At 40.8% G+C, this 15,457-nt stretch overlaps 1 protein-coding gene across 1 annotated transcript in view; it reads left to right on the top strand.

The window, feature by feature from the left end:
- Positions 1–2,972: 2,972 nt before the first annotated feature.
- The window catches only part of LOC111222716 (gamma-aminobutyric acid receptor subunit gamma-3-like), a 73,774-nt gene continuing 61,289 nt past the window's right edge, over positions 2,973–15,457 (top strand). The window contains exons 1-2 of the mRNA XM_022746535.1: positions 2,973–3,028; positions 3,422–3,576. Coding sequence (XP_022602256.1) covers positions 2,973–3,028; positions 3,422–3,576 — 211 coding nt within the window. The remainder of the gene's footprint in view (positions 3,029–3,421; positions 3,577–15,457) is intronic.

Genomic DNA, 15,457 nt, shown 5'->3' with positions numbered 1-15,457 from the left:
GTGGAGATAGAAAGGGAAAATAAAACGGAGTTAAAGTTTTCACTAATGTGTACCAAACATTTTCCAGCCACAGACAAGAGAAGGCTGCTAATATGGAGAGATATAAGATCACAACCATCATTTCATTGCATGTCAGAAGATCTCCATTGTGCACCACATCCTCTCTATACATACATCTTTCTTGCCATCCAAAAAAAAATGAGTGCCCCCATTCATCCATCCATCCACCCACCCACCCACCCATCTAACATCCCTCCCTTCTCTATTGCCAGCCAAGAAACGATTGCCCACCCCTCCCTCCTTCCTTCAGCCACTGTGACAGACTCATCTGCCATACATCTGTTAGAAAAGGGATTTAGTTCCGCTTAAGTTGCTTTCACCCGTTCAGGGGGGCCCCTTACAGCAAACTCCAATTTAAGCCCCGACTGGCCCAGCCGATGACAAATGCTTGTTTTTCTCTGTGTAGTGTCTGGACAGATGTGGCTGCTGCGTGTTAGGGACAAATTTAGGATTCATTATATGTACTTTATCCACAGCTAGCTCATGGGCAGTGAAGCAGACTGAAGTTTTGAACTTGGGTCTCTCAACTAGGGAGCGTAATACACATGCAGCAGTCAGCTTACTGCAGGGCTGTGATAGCAACAGTTGTCTATCCCAGGAGGGCTTTAGGCAGCCATTACACATGCATGAGATCTTTATTGTTTCTTAGCATCAATAAAGTGCTTTTTAAATTTTGTTTTGGAGGAAACATTAAACTGAAACCTTTGCTTACATTTTGCAAAAATGCAGCAAAGCCATTGTAGCTATAGCTGGGCTTGACAAAGTATTTGTGTTATTCATTCTTTGTTTTATGTACTGTATTTGTTTTATGTATTATACTTAAAATAATCAAATAAAAGGTTGAACGAAGACAGTATTCAGGAATTATTTTGAAACATAAATCAGGATTATAGCTTCTAATTCTATCGATATGATTCCCAGTTGACATTAATAGAAAAATAGCTCAATACATAGATTGAATGTAGGCGCTACTTCTCGCTTGTCTCTTTTTCTACCTACCTTTGCTTTTGTGAATGTAGCACTGTCATTACTTTGCCCAGAAAAGATGAATGTAATAAATGAACTTCAGTTACAGGCTGCCAATCTTTATTTTCCATGTCATTTAGACTGGGATTATCTAAAGCCATTATTGAGTTCACCGTGATTTGATGAGCAAGACGCTGGGTTGCTAAGATGACAGTGTGTTCACTTTGTGGATTTTATTGAGCATGAGACATCTAATCATTCATAAGAGAGGGAACTTATAATTTCACTTTTTTTTTTTTTTTTTTTTTTTTTTAAAGGTAAGTCATCAGTTTTATGACAGTAGTTATTAATCCACTACATTTATTCCACAGCTATACTTACTATAGTTAAGATTGTACATAAAAATCCTATTAATATGACAAGACATGAAACCAGTGGTTCCTAAGCTTTTCAACTTCTGACATCTTACAAAAAAGCTAGTTGTAGCTCCTTGTCATGTTTCAGATGCCTGAGTTGTTAGTAGTCCCTCCAAAGAGACATTTCCCCCTTAAAACTTCTCAGATTGTCTCGTTAACATAATAATTTGAAGGCCAAAGGGGTGAAATGATCAAATATACTTCACATAAAAATACAGAAATTTGAGAATAGTCAAAAAAGTGAATGTAAATTTGTATTGTGGGGGGTTTTAATGCTTATAATAAAGTATTTTTTTTTTACCATTTTTTCACTGTATATCAGTAATATAACTAACAGTGTCATAAATGACAGCTGCATTTTTTTTTTTTTTTTGTAGTTTGTTTAGTTTAGGTCAGTGCTGGTCGAGATTGTCCAGCACTGCCATGACAATCTAACATTGCTGCGTTTGTCATCTGCTGCATCTTCGGCCACCAGGGGGCAGTGAAGCCTCTCGACTTGCACGCAGTGTGTTGCTGTGTGGATTCAGACGCCTCACAGGTCTGTGGGCTGAGCACTGGGCTGCCCCACTGAGTTGTGCGCCTATACAGAAATTACTTATTTCGAGTGTGGGGCAGAGCTCGCTGTGACTCTGTGGTACGTAAACGGGGTGTGTACCGCCTGAATATGACTTCCAGTGGCGATCATCATCAGACGAACAGCAAATATAAACAAAAATCAAGTACACATTCAATTCAACTGATATCCTGCTGTTCTATTTATGACTTATTGATCATATTTGATACTTTTTTTTAAGATGTGCAAAGTAGAGCACTCAAAAATTGAAAACGTGGATAAAGTATTATGAGTTTGAGTTTAGGGATGTTTGATTAACTGGAATAATTTCAAAAGCACATGCAGATGTTTAAATATGCAGCAATTGTAATGAAATAAATAATTGTTGCTCATGACGTAGCATGAAAGTAAAAAATAAAAAAAATAATAAAAAATGTTTGCTTATGTTTTTCATCCAGATAATGCAATGCAGTTGTGATCCAGGTATTGTATGTAACCTGTGAATGCATGAGTCACGCAAGATGCTCATCTTCTAAGGTTCACCACCACCACCAGCAGCACCAGCAGCACCAGCAGCAGACAGCGTCACCCCAACCACTCTGTTGCCCACACAGGCGTTAGAGAGGGAGGAGGGCGCTGCTGGATCCGGTCGATTAGACTCCCCTCCGCTGGGCTGATCACATTGATTGATCGTCGGGTGCGTCCCGGAGGAACCCCCCCTACCCAATCCCACCCACACCCCCATTCCCCCACCCCTTTTTGCGAGGAGTAGGGAGGATCGAGGGGGGAGAGACCGCTGTTGTGTGGCCGCAGATGACACGCAGAAGAAAGTGTGTGGGCGGATGAGGAAGTTCAGAGCTCGGATTGATGGTTACACACCTACTGTACTGGCACTTTTATCGCGGCAGCGGCAGCAGCACACACCGGGATCTCTATCCACCAGTTCCTGTGATCAGAGGTGATCCGCGCATGGGAAAATGACAATCAAGTTTGTGGTCATCCTCTTTATACTTCTGCTCGTTCAAGGTGCTCGGTGAGTCTGATTCGCACCTTTTATTTTTATCGCATGATCAACAGCTGGAAGATGTTTTCGATTCTTTTAAAGCTTTAAAAGTTAAGGATGTAGAGGCAACTGCGCATTTTATGTGAATGAGTCTGGCTGATAACGCATGTTTTTTCTAAGGGCTTTCCCCGCACATCTCCGCAAACACACACTCACACTGACAAAAAAAAAAAAAAAAAATGACACTGCCGTGCCCAAACACAGTCTGAGGTCTGACAATCGTTCACGGCAATGCTGCTGCGACAAAGTTTTCATAATTGTGTTTATAAAAGGGGAGCTAACATGATTAACGACCCCCTCCTTCCTTCTTTTCACCCCCCCCCCCCCCCCCCCCCCCCCCCTCTCACACCCCCTCACCTTCAGTTCTGATCCACTGGAATATGGCGACGACGATGAAGATCACCATGATACCACTGTCAATCAAATGCTGGTTCCCAGGTCGCACCAGGAGGATGCCACTCTGATACTGAACAATCTGCTGAAGGAATATGACAAGACGCTTCGGCCAGACATTGGAGGTAGGGTTAGGTCATATTAATAAGTTTAAAACTTGTGTCATGAATTAAACGATTCAGTTTATAAGAGTTCAGCTTTACCTGGCGCTGTCCGTGGTGCTGGACGTTACTGGTTTGGAGTGGAGCTGTCCATGGTGCTGAAGCTAGACACGCTGCAGCACTGCGTGTCTCCCACCTCCACCCTGCCCCACATCAGTAGCTTTAAGGCAGTAGAAAAGTATTATACCTCTTACACTCTGTATCAGCTTGTTATAGATCTCCATTCAAGCTTTATGATGTTAACACTGAAGTAAAAAGATTCAAACCCCACCTCCATTTCTTTATGGCTGCACCATTCCATCACATGAAAGTGTTTTAGGTAAGATTTTCCTTAAGTACAACCTGACATACAGTATTTGGTGACTTTGACATGACTGATTATTTTCATTACGTTAATTTCTCAGTCATTTTATTGTTTTGTTTATTAAATGTCAGAAAATAGTGAGAAATCCCCCCTTATAATTATTGATAAATAATCATTAACAGCTGTTTACTTACCAGTCCAGAAGAAACGTTGTGAGTTCGGCATCAAACTTCATTCCTTTACTCTCCAAGAGCTATCTCCAGCTGTGCAAAGAAACACAGATGCAAACTCATGTTTTGCTTCTATTTCAATCATTTTTTTTCTTGTACTAAAGTTAGCACGCTAATCAGCTAGCTCCGGTCTGATCATCACTTTCTGATACTGAGTCGTCCAGTCTGTCCTGCTCAGCTGTAAATGTTAATGCTGGCTATTTAGCAACGGCAAAACTTACAAATAGCTTCATTATTAAATGAAATATAAAATCTCATTATATTATGTGACAGATGTATAGTCAAAAAGCCGAAAACAGGGCTGTCTTTCTTCACGAAAAGCAGACATTCTGGCGGCACATGGTTTTCATAGGATTGATCAGATGATGTAATGTCTGTCAGAGATCATACTCATGTCTTTTATTCATTGTTACACATCAACAAAAATCAGACTACAAAGAAAGATGTAGGGGGAAAGATGAGGGGCATGTTCCCTCAGATCTGGCTTTTTCATGTTTTTACCATTATTAGAAAAATCGATTCTCTAAAGAACAAAAGATCCAAACTAATGACAAGTCCTCTACATGTGTCTTTGTATTGGATTACTAAAATGTCTATTGTCAAGTTTCCATCAAAAGATAATGCAAATTTTAACCAAATTCCCAGAAAATCAGCAAAAGAAAAAAAGCATATTAATGTGCTTTTCTATCCACTCCTGTTATGTCATGTCAGTATTAGGAGTTGGGCGCATCCAGATAAATGGTGGCGCTAATTCTTCAGTCTGGTGCCATTAAACAGTTGCAGAAGAAGAGGGAGCAACAAGATGATGTAATTAAAAGAGCGGCAGTCAAACCTCAAATGAGCAAAAGTGATGAGGAGAACTTTTTAAGCGCAAATTGAAAATGAAAGCTGAGTTACATGTCTCGCTCCATCTTACATATCATACATACAAAGTGTGTGTGGTGTGTGTGTATGTGTGTGTGAGGTGGAGGGTGGTACCTTGAGTCCAAATTCTTCTCTGATTGCAGCCACATTATTTCCGCGATGCTTATGGTGCAATCAAAACTGGGAGCTTGTTGCAGTTGGAGGGGAATATTCTTCTTCAGAGAGTCAGGGAGGCTGGCTGCTAATCAAATGGTTACTGGTTTGATCCCCAGAGTGCTCTCACTGGTGGGCTGCTGACTGGAAAAGTTCCCTGTGCTAAGTGTGTAGTCATTACAGTCCCATTTATTGTTACCGCCACATTTCAAGAGTCATTTGGAGAAATCAAGGCAGTCTGTCTTTGATCTGAGTGTAGAGTTTGAGGTGTGGTGACTGGTAAAGTCACAATCACCTCATTTTAGTATAATGGTGGTGAGAGGTGTGTATTATCAAATGCACAAAATCAGACTTCTGTACTCATGAATGAAGCTCTGAATGCTAACCTCTGATTTCTGTGATTAAATGGCACACGGCGATTGCTTTTACATCTCAGTGAGAAATACAATGTCTAACACTGAGACATTAACTGCTATTATTCTTAATGTAAATGCAGGCACAAAAATTGCACTCCTTCAAATCTGAACACAAAGATATGATGCACACATTTTTACATGCAGTGGTATTACCATTTTCCAAAGATATCATTTTCTTTGGTTTCCATGGTGATTAAATGTCCATGAATCCACACAGAAATCATAGAGAAAAGATGATCTTTATAACTCCAGAACTTGCTAGAGAATCATCCTTTTTTTTTTTAAATATATTTCCGTACCAAAGTAATCAACCAACAAAGGCTGACTTAAGAGCTCTATAGGATCTATTGTGCTTTTTTTTCTTATATTCCAATTTACTTCTGCTCTGGTAAAGTTTTTACTGTATTTCTTTCCTCTGGATGCAGATTTTGCATTTACAGTCAGCAATGTGCTGATGAAATCAGAGGAATAATTGATCGTCTGAAATGTGGAAATCATTTGGGAACTGCTCTACTCTAACTTCTGGAATAAACACTTTTTTTATATAACATTTTAGATGCTGTTTTGTTTCCTGCTGCTCACTGTGACATTTTCCTCCCCTCTCTCCTCACCTACATCCTGACACATATGTACATCAATACATGCTGAAGAAAAGTTCAACTATTCCAGACTAGTTCCAAAGGTAATTTACCCACAAAATATTCTGTGTTTTATTTTAAGTTTGGCTCCTCACACAGGAGGAGGAAATATATTGAACTCCAACTAAACTAAAAAATGACAGACATCTCACTCACTCAGAAGCATTCCACTAGATCCTCAAGAACTCCAGTGATTTTACAAGTCACAGTCAGAGTCCAGGTGTTGGGGAGTGCTGCTGCATGTGATGAAAAGGTTGTATAAAGCTGCTGTGTCTCCAGGGGGAGCTGTAAGAAGTGATACATCTCCTCGAGTGATGTCACCTGAGGCAGCGTTGGTTGGGGCTGAAAAACACAAATCAGAAAATGAAAACAATTTGGGGGCATAGACTGAGAGAGCCTGCTCTGTAGCCTGCTCCTGATCTCTGCTTGAGGCTAGAGCTAGGTTAGCTGCTACTAGCATAACACACATTGCATTGTGGGTAATGTAGGCACCAGGTTTTGATCTCTGGTTCTACTATATCCATTTCTACACCTTTTTTAAAAAACAAATCCATTGGGAGTCTGACAGTGATATAGGAGTGCATTGATAAATTGGTGGGAAACTCTTAGTCTAAGTAAAAGTACCAATACAATAATGTAAATCTCTAAACAATAGCACTGGGTCTGTTTGCTGCTGATCCGTCTCTCAGCTGCAGGACTCGTTGAAGTCATTTTAATATTTATTCAAGACTTAGTCAGAGACACAGTCTGCACCTTGAAGTTGCTACCGCCAAGCCTGAAAGACTTTCAGTTGTAAAGGTTTCAGTCGGGGGTTTTAGCAGCTTCAGCTGAAGTTTCAATAGACTTTGTGCAAAGACTCTGGTGGGAACACTTATCTCCAGATCATTAAGAGTGTTTATTTGTGTTCTTGGGTGATTTAAAATGACCAAGCACCCAGCTTTCACCGGCAATAACCTGGTGGGAATTGATTTCTTTTTTTTTTCGCCCCTGCCGGCAGCTCGGTTCAGTCAGGTAGTTCACCTTGCGGAGTGGGGAATCTCCCTCCAGCACTGATTCAGTAATTAAGGATGAAATTTTGATGAGATCCAGTTGACAAACCTCGGTATCATCCATGAAATGTTAATGTCTTCGCAGGATAATGTGAGGCAGTGGAAACACGGGTGTGTGTGTGTGTGTGTGTGTGTGTGTGTGTGTAAAACCACACGCACAAACGAACACACTCGGATATGACGCTGAGTCAAAGACAGATCTGGGACATTTAAGTCATTGAAAAAAAAAAAGAAAAAAAAAAAAAAGTGGGTTCAGTTGAGAGCTGCTGCAATGAATCTCTGAGAAACACACACACACAAACACACACACACACACACACACACACACACAATGACAAGTACACTCACATAGACAGCCACTGAAGTCAGAACAGTCTGGCTCATTTGTGAGATACACCTGGATTTTGTCTGTACACACACACACACACACACACACACACACACAGACACACACACACACACACACACAGTATTGAACAATGCTCTTCAGGTTGCCTCCCTTTTAAATGTGAGCTCCTCTCTACTTGTGCTTGTTTATATGCTGCCGGCTGTGGAACCAGAATACGTACTGTTGTTTTAAGCATTTTTGAGATGTCGGTTTTAATTGGCCATTAATTTAGAACTTGGAAGTGTGTTTGTATCTCACAGTGAAGCTCATTTCTTTGGTAAAAACAACCTCTTTAAGCTAAACTCATGTAGGCGAGGCTGGGGATGGTTGTACATTCTCTGTTCTCCTCTTTTGTGTCAGATTTTTATGTAAAACTCAAACATATATGGAAAAGAAACCCCTGTACAACAATTCATGATTATTATTATATAACTATGATTCCCAACCTTTTCCAACTCGTGTCCCGCTTCAAATCTCAAAAATGTTGGTCTAAATTATGCTTTCTTTTAATTTTGACTCTTTCCTTTTAACTTTTCCTGTTGCTATGTTTTTAAAGATCATTTTGTTGTAAAACACATCTTATATAAACATTATTTACGCACAGTATACGCACTGTTTTTCAGCCCACTTGCAATACCTTCATGGCCCACCAGTGGGCCCCGGCCCGTAGGTTGGGAACCACTGGTCTACACACTGTTTTCGATCATATTCTCTGGTTATTTTAGGGCTGGAGGTTTGAGGACGCTGAGCTGTGGAGGAATATGTAGACAACAGCTAAAGCGGGAATATCAACCATACTGTTAGTATTTTAGCGCGATCAGTCGTCCATTCGCTCTCTGACATCAGTGTCACCTTATTGTTCAAATTTTAATGTTGAGTCGCTTAAACTGGCAAAAAGTGCAACTGCAAAATCTGAAAAAACCAGCAGCAGAAATCCGAGCTACAACATAACAGGGTATTATCTTAGTCCCCATGTTTGTTTCCCCCCTGTCTCTTCCAGTCTTGTGAAGTCAGCAGTGAGCCTAATCTTCATATAAAGTGGGTGACTGGTCCACTTGCGAAAAAAGCGACCCAGATTTCCCCCGAGCAGAACAAGTGTTGAGTCTCACCTTAACTGATAAGAAGCAGTTCGCCTTGGATGAAGATGAGATGCTTTTGTGTCCCTATTGTGTCACTTTCCTTTTGGATTCAGAGTGTGATCACTGTGTGCGATCTGCGTGATCCTCGTACACTTGTGCGGAGATGCTCACGTGTGTGTGTGTTTGTGTGTGTGTGTGCGCGCTCACCAGGGAATCGAGGACAGAGTGGGGCTGGAGTGTGGGGGTTTTGTGTGCTGCGAGGGCTCAGCAGCCACGCACATTCAGAGTTTGGAAGCCGGGATGATTCAAGGAGTTTGATTAAACTTATATTTGAGCCTCATTCTAAAAATACACCAGTTCTCAAATTAAAAAGGTCCTTTTAAGACAGAATTGAGTCTCTGTGCGCATGAGAATTCAGTCGACAGACTCAAACCTACAGACTGAGGCTTTAAAAACTACTAAACAAACATCAACGAGCCATTCTGTTGCACTGGATGACTGCTCCTTCATTAGCATAAACACACACACTGTACTTTATTTTGAGTCAGTGCCACATCACCGTCCTGCTGCTGTAAATACTCACAAGAGCACCAAATGTGTATTCATCCGCCATAGAAAACAGTTCCAAACAAACGCACTATTTCCTCCTGCTTGAGTGACGTTTGCTAAAAAAAAACTACAGTGCCCAGCTGTTTTAGGGAACTACAGAGCCTCTGTTAAAAATGACACTAAACATTTGTGAGGCGCTTACACCCTCAGTGGGAACCAGTGGAGAGCCACAGACCGGGTGGGGAAGTCAGAAAGTTAAGGTAAACAAAAGACGGACTCAGACGTTATTTGTTTTGGTCTTTTCATGTGACAATAACAAAACATAGATCATCTCCCGCCTGCTCCAACTGCTGACCGCGTTGATCCTCAGATATATTTGCCACATGCTACAATGCCACTTTCCAGGAAAAAAAAAGCCCTTGTCACACAAGGAATGGTGCAATCTAACAGCAACAGCCATGTATTTTGCAAAAGACAAAAGAAGCGACAAGTAGATACAAGCAACAAAAGCCACTTTGTTGAATAGATGCAGACGCTGCATTGACAGAAAAACAACAGAAAATCCACAGAAGTCACAGATCTCATCTCAAGAGAAATTACTGCTCAGCAGCTCAAAACATCTGATGAAGCTATTACCACTTTAAGAAAATGTTCTTATTTTAAATCCCTGGACTTTTTAGAAACTACTGAAACATGTGAGAGTAAAATAACTCAACCTTATCAGATTTAAACTCCAGAGAAATCCCTCTGATTAGGTGCGGTTCAGTTTCAGCGTGCATGCAAATACAGTCAGCCTGACAGCTTTTCAATATAGCCAGGTAGCTAATCCAGTTGTATCTATGTGTGATCACAGCCGGCAACTGTGACTGAAAGCTGTAATTGTCCATAGCTAACAAGCTATTGATCTATACTGACTGACCAGGTCGCTGCAATCATATCCGCCATTATTGCCTCACTGAATGTGTCTGGCGCTTACAATTAAGTCTGTGGGTGGTGTGAAAAGGGAAAGACTGCGTGTGCATTTCAATAGGAGGCGTGTGTGTTTGACTCTGACCGGCAGGCAGGTACTATCCATCTTTATTTATTCACCTGCTTCTATAAGACTTTGCTGATTTGGCTTTCTTTACATAATCTACTCACAAATTAGAGCTGCATGAGCTAAATGTGTGTGTGTGTGTGTGTGTGTGTGTGTCTGTGTATGTGTGTGTGTGTGTGTGTCACTAAAGAGACAGACTTTGATTCAGATAAAAGCCAGGTGTGTGTCAGAAATAGAAACCAAAGCAGCTCAGACATCATTGGTTTACAGCTGTTTCCTGTCTCTCTCTTCCCATCTGTTTCTCTCTCCCCTCCCTTTTCTTCCTCCATTCTTTCATGATCCCCCCTTTCTTCCCCTTTACCCCCCCCCACCCCCCCTATTTACTATCAATTACTGTAAATTGCTGCATCCTTCATGTCCATATTTGCCATCCAGATTTTAGAGTTTTTGAAATCCAAGTCAAAGTTTGACCCACTTTGCATCCCATATTAAAATGTCATAGATCCAATTCAGGAGTCATGTCAGATTCAATCACTCCGGAGGCGACACATGAGAGCGGAGGATGGGATGTAGACGCTGCAACATTTGGTCTCAGTGAATTTTACTCATATCCTTGTACAGTAGACGTCAGCAGTCTACATTTCCCCTTGTTTAATAAAAGATTTAAATGTATCCTTTGTTTTATTAAAGCATAAAACCAGCGGAAATCAGATTTGAGGAGTCTTAACATTATTTGCCAAGAAAGTTCAGACTGGGTTTATGTTCTCGTCTCTCCCTCATAGCCTGAAGTAAACACAGAGATCGCAGATCTAACTAAAAGATGAACAGGAGTAGATGGAGGGACACTTTTCAGTTCAGAAATGATAGAAACAGCATGCTAACGCTACTTAGCCAGTCGGCTAGGTCCACAAGTAACAAGACTTTGCATGACAGTGGCTTCACATCAGGGCTGGGAGTGTTAGTCGGTTGGTCCAGACTGAAATATCTCAACAAATATCAAATGGTTTGGCAAGAAATTCGGTAAAAAAAAAACATTCAAGGTTCCCCTGGGAAGATTCCTTCTAACTTTGGTAACTTTTCCTCTGGCATCATCGTAAGGCTCACACTTTTAGTTTGGATGTAGTGACATTAAATTAGGTGCAGACACTCATGCTGATGCCTTAACTTTTCATCTATATTGCCACAATCAGGTTGAAATTTCAATTGTCATAAACATTAATTTGTGGTCGAAAACCTACAAAACTAATGACTTTTTTTAAATTTATTTTTTATTTAAATCAGCTTCAGGCATACTCTGTGTTTAGTTCTAATTAGTGGTGATGGGTGAATCCAAATGCTTTCAACATTTCATCCCTGTAAAGCGCACTGCCTCCTAACTTTTGTCAAGTGATTTTGAGTTTGACAGGGTTGCAGCTAAACTATATGCTTAATTAGCATGCTAACATTTACTTCTTTGTACAGAAGCCTTCTGAAGTGTCTGAGCTCTCTTCCCTTTACATAGATAGTATATATCTTTAACCTGACCATGTGTGGTCTCATGATCGGGTAATTTATGGTGTGCATATAATCGTATTGATTTAGTTTCTACTGCTGAATTAAGTGCAGTTTTTTTGCAAAGCTCCCTCTGCATTTCAAACTCACTGCGCTTTTATTTAGTTTGTACTCCGCATTTGAATTTCTAACAGTGACACAATCAACAATCTGGAAAACGCACATTCAAAATAACAATTTAAGGTGATTGAAAATGTAAAAACATGCAGGCTCACTCTGAAAATCTGTGTGTGGTCCTCTTCGATAATTGTCAGTTTGCTGATTGTAAGCAAAACCTTCAAATCATTAGAAACAGTTAATGAATTGCCATAATATTTTCTTAACAGGGCATCGTTTTCCTCATTTAACTACTCAGCAGGATCAAAATCAGTTAGAGAATATGGGAGGTTTTAAGATAAACAAATAATAAAAAATATAATTTTAATTCAATGAAATGGGGAGGGGGGGCATTCACGGTGCGATACCCTACAGGATTTCTGTAGGGTGATAATAGCTTGGCCTTGTATGAGTTATAAACAGGAGACTAACAATGTAATGTAATATAAATTGTCAATATTTCACTTTTGAATTTTGATTCACCACTTCCTGCTCGGAGGGAGGAGTTCACACCCAGTGACAGAACTTTGTTTGGGCAAATAGGGCATCAGGTGATTCCACCTTATAGGCCGCTGAGATCTAATCGTACACAACATTTAGCGTGCTGCTGCTTTAAGGAAGGATCACCCAACATTACAGCATTTCCTGCTGTAGTAAAATAGCCACTCTTTCCACTTACAGATCTTTGGTGGCTTTGAGGCTGACTTGGTCCTGGCAGGCCCCTTCTCCTTGATCCTCACAGAGCTGACATTTGGCACAGCGCTGACACCTCCCCAGCTGAAAGGACAATTCTCAGATGAGCCTCCTCAATATTTCAAGTCCAGTGACATTTTATTAGATGAAGAGGAGTTTAGAGTCCTGGCAAATGCTTCTCCTCACATCTTAGGTAGCAAGGTTAGCTGAGCTGGCAGTCACCTGAGGGGGAGGAGATGCAGAAGCTCCACACACACACACACACACACACACACACACACACACACACTCACACACACACACACACACACAAACACAAACACACACACACACACACAAGCTCGCGGACGGAGTAACCTTTTATGAGCTGTATGATGCAAATGTCTCTCCCTCTCGGTTTGTGTTTGTTCTTAATGTCTCAGGATTAATGTTTTTCCTGCGTTTTACACTCCAGGGTGTTTAAAATCAAACTTTAAGAAAAGTTTTATTTCAAAAAAAAAAAAAAAAAGGTCTCCATCTACTTTTCATTAAATTCCAACTTCTAATGACTGGGGAGGACAAGCTGCAATTTAAATACTGGATGCGTTTGGTGGCCGCAGCATGTCATGTATTGTCATTTGCCAGCGGGGTACACTGCATGTGGGACATTACGTTACCATGGTGATGTCTGCCTGTGTGTTGACAGGCATTGTGATCTCATAATATCTTGTACTTACAGATAAGATGATCTCATTATATTTTGGAGCACCTTACTGCATAAATTAGCAAGTTAATTTGAATTTGTATACCTCCTTGGTGCAGCAAACTGTGGCGCTTCCTGCCAAGTGCGCACAAGTATGTTGACAGAAATACTTGCAAATTAATGCAGTTTCCTGTGCTATTTTTTGTTTTTTTAAAAAAGCACACACACCGTCTGAGGAGGCAAACAGGGGGCCTTGACCAGAAATTTAGCTCCTGTTAAAATGTTTAATTCATCTCCAAAGAGAGGTTGTGGAGCTCAGTAAAAGCTGGCCTTTCATTCCTTCAGCGTTCCCGGGTTAATGAGAAACCACAATGGAATGGCCAAAGCAATCATGTAGAGCTTTAAAGGGAGGGGGACTGATACCAAAGTGAAGTGCATTAGGCGGTAATAAGACCAACCTGGGCTGGATCATAGCTGACACATTTCCCATCCCTGTGAGCTCTAACCATTTAATCGATTTCCATCTGCGGCTCCCATGTCCCCTCCAGCCAAAGAACCGGTGGTTAGCCAGTGGATAGACTTTGAAAATGTAGAAAGGGAAGGGGGGAGGAGGGGGGGGGGCTTGCACCTGTGTGGTTTGTATTTCCAGTTAAGCCTAGTCATTTAGTGGAGGAAAATGAGAAAGACCATTTTGTCAGAGCAGTTTTTTGTCTTAGAAGCTTCTCTGGTGATATGTTGTCTGTCTGATTGTACTCGACCAAATGGAAGATTTAAAACAGCTAAATAAAAAAAAAACAGCACAGACTTTTATCCCCGTTTGCACAAGGTTAACTCCAATTTAGTGTAATCAAAGAAATATTAGCACCAGCATGAGGCACAAAAATACTGCTCTGACAAAACTAAAAGACTACGCTTTTTTTTCCTGCAGTTTTCCAGCTGTGATTGGACACTTGATTTTCGAATTTGGATTCCCCTAAATGCTTTCATAAAAAGGAAATACATATAACAATACAGTATTGTATTTGATTGATTTATAAATGTGTTTTTATTTAGACGTTTGAAATCTTCCATTATATTTGAATTAACCTTGCACAACCATATTTTTGCCACCCCAGGTGACACGAAGCCTCACAGACAGATGTGGCATCTTTTCTGAGAGTCTAAAGCTGCTGAACTGCTTGTTGGGTATGAGGCATCTTCCACTGTTGCGATGGCACCAGGGGAGCAAAAATAATGCATAATTCATTGTTTACCTGATGGACACAAAGTCTAATTAAATCTCGAGATTGTCTCCAGCTGTGACGGGTGTCTAATTTTTGTTTCCTCGTGTTAAAGTGACAAAGTTGCTTGTGGAAAATTCATAAATATTAGTCACTGAGGACTTCCCTCCTTTACCAATCTTATGTCAGTTTAACAAAATGGTTTGGGTGTCTGTGACTAAAGCAACTAATATTGCCCCCCCCCACCACTTTCAACGAGATTATAGCATTAACCTCTGTCATGGCAGACGTCCAAGCCCTATTAGCATTATTATAAATAGATTCCGTTGTGATTCTTAACACAGTATCCTGGGATTAGCTTGAGCTGAGCCAAAAGCTTTCCATTTGCATCTATTTGCACCATAATCTTCAACAGTGTGTGAACAAAGTCTTAAAAGTCAGTTTTTAATGTCCGTGTAGTGGCATGTGAGTCACATTCACTTAAAATGCAGCCACTTCACGGAGTAATTAATACAATAAATGGATGACACGCCAGTGTTAGCTGGTATAAGAGGTTGTTGCGATTATTTCATTGTTATTTAAGTAACGGAAATTGAATTAAGAGATAATTTATTTCGTGCATAAATGTGCGTGGTTGTGTTTAACGAGCATCCCCTGCCCCATCCCCTGTTTTGCTGTGAGATTGCCTGGTGGCCATTCATAAGCAGTGAGACCTTTCCCTCTGCCTGGTTCTCATTAAACCTCCTAGGGAAGAGAAATACCTTCCTTTCCCAGATCTATTATATTTGATTCAGGGAGCTGAATGCAATCTGGTACAGTACAGTATGTGCTCGCTCAGTCCCCCACACACCTACATACTCAAACCACAAACACACAGGCATTGTACTCACACCTACG

This window comes from Seriola dumerili, unplaced genomic scaffold (genome assembly GCF_002260705.1).
Source record: "Seriola dumerili isolate Sdu_G_001 unplaced genomic scaffold, Sdu_1.0 BDQW01000105.1, whole genome shotgun sequence".
Classification (NCBI taxonomy): domain Eukaryota; kingdom Metazoa; phylum Chordata; class Actinopteri; order Carangiformes; family Carangidae; genus Seriola; species Seriola dumerili.
This window is presented reverse-complemented; position numbering and strand designations above follow the sequence as displayed.